We start from the raw sequence: 6,039 nt of genomic DNA, 5'->3' as shown, positions 1-6,039 counted from the left end.
GTGAGCACCACCCTGGCTGCCCACAGAGCTGGCCACCCTACACCACTCCTGAAGGGATATACTTGTCCCTGTGACCACACGATGCCTCACCTGGTAGGAGGAGAAGAGAAAGAGGATAACCTGTCAACACACCAACCTGCATTGCACCAGCATCATTCCAGGCAGCCACCCTCCTGCTCCAAATGCAGCAGCCCACTCAGCACAAGCCGGGGTCCAGTTGTATCAGACCTCATCCCCCAGCTGAGACAGCAGGCACCAGGACAGCAGAGGAAAGCTGGCAGCCCTCAAACAGCCCAGTTGCAGGGCCTCCACCAGCTGCTAGGCACCCCGTAGGCTGGAGTCAGTTGGAAACCTTATCAGGCTTTGCGACACAGCAGAGCTCTTCCGGGACTGGGCAGTCAGGGGGCTCGGTGCCTGATGGGTGTTATAGCCGCACAGGCTCAGCTGCTCCCAGGGGATGGACCTTTCTGCCATTGCAGGACCAACAACAATATCCCTTCCCTGTGCTGGGTAGATGCTTGAAAGGAGATTCCAGCACCAGTCCTGACAAGCCATCACATGGTGCTCACAAGGTCATTGAAAGGGGACAGAGAATTAACAGCAGGAGAGGAATGAGGAAAGGAGCCCCCAGAAGAAAGGCAACCCCCCCTACACCTCATCATCCAGCAGCTGCTTTTTAGAAATGAGGTCATGCTTCCCTATCTACAGCCGCATCGGTCCCCAAGCATCCTGCTGGCAGGCATCCTACATCAGCCCGACCCGTGCTGGTTCCCCCCTGCCCCTTGTGCCCTCCCACTCTGCCCAGCAGGGGTGGGCAAGAGCTGATGGGCAAGAGCGACATTCTCATAATGGAAAAAGTGAGCGGGGAGAGGGCACAGTGCTTGAGAAACATCACAAACATCCGGCTAGTGACTCTGGGGCTATCTTCACGCCCCAGGCACCAGCTTGGCAAGTCCTGATTAATGAGAGCAAGCCCAGCCTCTTTGGTCTCAGACAGTGTTTTCTTGTGTTGAGGTGCAATTTCCTATTTTATCATCTCTGTCCACTGGCAGACATCACCAGAAGAGCCTGGTTCCCTCTTTGCTGCACCCTCCCTTTCAAAAACTGGGGACTCCTTGGTTACAGACTCTTCTCAAGGCTGAACAGTCCCAGCTCTCCCAGGCTCTCTCTGTATGAGAGATGATCCAGTGTCCCAGTAGTGTCAAGTCTGGAGGATGCATTGCCCAGGAGCCATGGTCCACCCTCCTGCTGCAGGAGAAAGGTTTCCAAGCCTGGCCCCAGCAGCTCTACCTTGCTTTCTTCATCTTTTGGCCAGGATGTAGCCCTCAGTGGGCAGCCTTGCCCACAGCCTGGCTCTACAGCACTGTCTCACCAGGCTCCCTACAGCTGCCCAACACCCCAGTATGCACAGGTACAGCTTGCTCCATTCCTGGGGCACCCTGAGCCTGCAGGATGCTCAATGCCTGCAGCAAGGACAAGGAGCCCTCATTCCCCAGGGTGCCAATAACCCCACTGACCCCCCTGAGCCCCATGGGAGGATTCTGGTGGGTCACTCAGCCCCACCAAGCAGCTGTGATGCATCTCAAGATCAGGAATTCAGGAACACGATCCCCCTTTCCAAACAGCAGACAAGCCATGGTGGCCCCTGCCCACCATGACCATGCACATTGTGCCCACGCCACGGGCAGCCCTGGATCCCTGGCATGCACCCCACTGTGGCCCCCTTGATGCCTCCACCTCCCAGCTCTGGTGCAATTACCCCAGGACCTGTCACTCGCTGAACCAAACAGTGCTGCTGGATCACTCTCTGCCTCCACTCAGCTGCTGGGAGAGCCTGTGCTGATGCAGTGCCGGGAAATGAACGCCCCAGCCACATGGGCAGGATATGACCCACCACCCCCAGCAACTCAAATGTGTTGGTGCACCCCAGAACCAGTGCCCCCTCTCTCCCCTTCACCTTCTCTCCAGGCCCAGCCCTAAAGGGACCAGTGCCGGGAAGCAGCATCACATACCCCTCCCATGCTGCCCTTGCACACCTAAAAGCTGGTACAGGCAACTGGCAGCCCCCAGCTGCATTGAGGAGGAGGAGGAGGGGCATCAACAAGACCCCATCCATCCTGTAGCCTTTCAGTCCAGCAGGGGCACCTGCATCTGGCAGCTGTTTTTGTCACTGAGCACAATGACCTCGCCGCCTCCACGCCAATGCTGGCACAAAGCACCCCTCAGGGTGTCCACAGTTCCAGCCTGGAAAAAGCCGAGCTGGGGGTGTGGAGTGGGGGGACATGATTGATGTGGAGGCTTGAGGAGGGGATGGGGGCATGGGCATTCAGAGCACAGAAGCACTGGGACTAGGGAGCAACAATCAGAAGGATTCAGCAAAATGATCCTCACCTACTCCTGTCCCAGGGGCTGGACAACAGCCTGGCATGAGAGAAGCTGCCTGCTTCTATCACCAGAGACCAGGGTCTCCCCAGTCAGTGTGGATGGGCAGTGGGGTGGGACCTTTCCCAGCCCCTCAAAATGGCAGGCTCCGATAGACCCTCTCCAGCACCCCACCCACCACATATGACCCAAAATAGGACCATGTGCCCTGACCCCCCCACCACCGGTTGTTTCAGGACCTGCCACTCTGGCACTGAACTCTCCCTTATTAACTGTGTTCATTAGGTACCTGTCCCTGGGGTGCAGGCAATGGTTCCCTCCCCCTACCCCAGCCCCACCTGGGTGACAGGGGTATCAAGATTGCTCAGGAAGGTGCGTACCACGGCACACACTCTGTGGCTGTAGCTTGGAGTGACAGGCAGCACATCCGCCACGGCAGGGCTGTGAGCCAGGGACAGCCCAACCTGGGTGGCAGCAGCAATCTCATCCAAAAATCCTCATCTCCATAGGGAAGGAAGGAGTCCACCCAACAAGGAGCCAGGCTGGCAAGTGTGGTCCTGCCCATCTGGACCAGGGCAAAGGCATCCTCAGGAAAAACACTGAACTCCAATACTGAGGTGAAAACACTGAGGTGGCGGGGGAGGCATACACAGCTCACTCTCAGGCCCCTCCAGCTCTCACCCTCTCCCCCAGCTCCATGGGCTGTTAACCGAGACATGTCATTTCCGCCTGCCCATCCATCACGCCACCTGCCTCCTCTGGCACACTGCACAGCATCACCTCCTGCATGGCTAATTGCTGATGCCAGGCAGGATGTGGGCAGCGGCCATGGCAGGCAGGGAAACAGCCTTTCCCCACGTGCAGCCTGTCAGCAGAGAGGCCAGAACCTGCTGGTGGTATGGGGGGGGGGGCTTTGGCATCTGGGCTGGGGCTCAGAGCATGCTCGTGTTCCTGTGCTGCTGCTGTAGGACATGGGCATAGCCCAGCCATCTGCCCCTTCCTCTCAGATTTCCTGGCATTGATGGCTCCCTGTGATGTCCATGTGCCCCACAGCATGGCAAGTGCTGCATGGCAAACTCCAGTGGCTACTGCTGCCCTTCTGGAAGGGTGCTGAGGGCTCACACACAGAACTAAGCATCCCCATGACCCTGCTCACTGGCCTGGCTTCCCACCATGCCTCCCCTCCAATATCTTGCACTCAGCATAGCCCTCTACACCCACCAGGCAGCCAGCGTGGAGAGGGAAGAGTTGGTGCCAGCCTGCTTCAAAGAAGGGGAAATTGAGGCATGTTCCTTGATCAGCCAGAGGGACTCAGTAAGAGTCCCCTCAAAACCCCATGCTCCAGAAATCTCTTCTGCCAAGTGGGAAAATCACACAGTACCAGGTTGGGAGCATGCAATTTCCATACCCCTGAGCAGGCATCCTCTGGCCCACGTCATGCCAGTGCACCAGTCTTGGCACAACAGCCACGCCAGGGCCAGTGGAAGGGGAGCCTGCCCCAGCCCCAAGCATCCCCAGAGCTGCCACCAGACCCAGTACACTGCCCCATTCCCCTTCCTTCATGCCCTCAGCACCCAACACCAGAGTCCGGTGATACTCCCCTGCCCCACAACTGCATTCCCATGCTGTGTTTTCAGAGCTCTCCCCTCTCCCTGGAGCAGCACAGCCACCAAATCCACACCAAGGGTTGGCTGGCACTGGAAGCTGGATGCAGGGGGATTTCTAGCAGCCCCCGTGTGCCACCCAACACTGCAGGCACTGCCTTGACTCACTCTGCCACCTCCTTCCTGCAGCTGAAAGGTGGATGCAAAGGGACCACTCGCCCAGCATGTCATCCAGAGCATCCTCCCAGCGCTGTGTCTGCATCCTCCCTCCCCAAAATGTCTCCCCCAAACCTCCTTCTCTCCCTGCTTCCCACCTGGTCATTTGGCTCAGGTTATTTCTCCCTGTATTGCATTTCACTGTCCCAACCTGGGACACCTCTGACCACACACTCCTGTTTGGCTAAAGGCACCACACCCCATATTTTGTAGATACTATCAAAATAGCTTCTTCTGAGCAAATTGTCACACACACACACACACACACACACACCCCCACACACACACCAGCTGCTCTCATGCTAGTGGCCAAGAAGTATGAGTGTCACGTCTGACCTCAAAGGTGTTCCCATCCATCCAGCAAACCACCACTGAGGACTGGATCTGTGGGAATGGGGCCCGCAGGGGAGCTGGCACAGCCAAATGTATCTGGGCCACTAGGAAAGATGCAGGTTCCATTTTGCCACCCACCAAGCTCTGCACACGCAGTGCCTGCAGCAGGGTGTGGGATCCCAGGAGCCTACAGAACTGACATGACCCTAAATCTCAGCTCCAGAGCATCCATGGGGCAGAACCTCCCAAAAAGAGTCCTCTTCTTCCAGGAACAGGTAAGGGTAACCCAGGGGATACAAACGCAGCACGAAGGCAATGTGGTGGAGGCTGTCCGGGTATGGGAGAGACCCTGTTCCTGAATGGTGGGATAAAATCCGTGCTTCACAGCCCCACAGGACCAATGCTGACACTACCACTGTGGGGTTTGCATGTTTCTGTGTGCCCTCCCACAGGGCAAAGGGGGCCAGAACCCTCCCAGCTCTGTCTGGGTCAAGTCTGTCAGCAGCAAGAACCTGGTACTGATTTACACCCTGGAGAAGGTGAACTCACTCCCCTGCCCCATTCTCAGCAGTGACCCTACACCCAGTCAGCCCCTCACCCCCAGCATCCCACACCTCTGACCTTGCTTCTCATCTGCCCCGAGGTGGAAACCTTCCGGATGAGCTTGTGGGAACTGTCCTCCTGCTCGCCCTCGCTGTCGGATGACTCCTCACCACCCACCTCGGGTGAGATGGGTGCCAGCTTGTCCGAGTCCAGGGACGACACTGATTCCCGGGTCTTCCTCAAGAACAGGTCCCCAGGCACCAGCTTCTCAGCCATCTTCCCACCTGGCTTGGCTCAGAGCTCTGCAGCCTCCTGTGACAACCCTGAGAGGACAGGGATACATAGCAGTGGAAGAAGAGCCCTGAAGGGGGATGCATGGCCCCTCATCCTCTAGGGCTCCGACAGCTGGGAGGTGCAATCCTGGAAATCAAGGGAGATGGCGCTTCCTCGCCCAGGAATGACACTCAGGGTGGCATCCTTGCAGGCAAAGTTTTTCCTCCTTGCCTTTTTTCAGTGTCTCAACTATTCCTCAGCCTACCTGGCATCCCAACGTTGTCCCTGGCTTGGGCGCAGGAGACTGTGGCTGCCCCATGCTCGGGCATTGGTACATTGGTGCATAGAGGGGTGGAACCGCTTCCCGCAGCTTGTGCTAGTTTCCCTTGTTGCCCACCCCCGAGGTGCTGGGCTGCCCTGCGTGGCCGGGGACAGCGCAGGGATCCCCATGAAAAGCAGCAGCTGGACCCCGCCACCCGTCTGGCTCCGGCAACTGGGGAGGGATGGGTGCACCTCCCGCGCCCTGCCCGAGCAGGTGACTGCGGGTGGGCTGGGATGGAGGGGGCAGCGCGAGGTTCCCGCATGCGGGGAAAGCCATCTCCCCACGGCATCCCTGCCGGCCCCGAGGGCTGCGGAGGAACTGGGGGGACACCTACCTGGACGAGCGAGCCTGGACGGCTGCAGGGCG

The 6,039-nt window shown here is 58.3% G+C and overlaps 1 protein-coding gene across 1 annotated transcript in view; it reads right to left on the bottom strand.

The window, feature by feature from the left end:
- DGKK (diacylglycerol kinase kappa) overlaps positions 1–6,029 on the bottom strand; it is a 24,543-nt gene extending 18,514 nt beyond the window's left edge. The window contains exons 1-2 of the mRNA XM_008641087.2: positions 6,008–6,029; positions 5,157–5,401 (exon numbers count right to left, since the gene is read on the bottom strand). Coding sequence (XP_008639309.2) covers positions 5,157–5,354 — 198 coding nt within the window. The 5' untranslated portion in view covers positions 5,355–5,401; positions 6,008–6,029. The remainder of the gene's footprint in view (positions 1–5,156; positions 5,402–6,007) is intronic.
- Positions 6,030–6,039: the final 10 nt, after the last annotated feature.

The sequence above is a fragment of the Corvus brachyrhynchos genome, unplaced genomic scaffold (assembly GCF_000691975.1).
Source record: "Corvus brachyrhynchos isolate BGI_N302 unplaced genomic scaffold, ASM69197v1 scaffold351, whole genome shotgun sequence".
Taxonomy (NCBI): domain Eukaryota; kingdom Metazoa; phylum Chordata; class Aves; order Passeriformes; family Corvidae; genus Corvus; species Corvus brachyrhynchos.
This window is presented reverse-complemented; position numbering and strand designations above follow the sequence as displayed.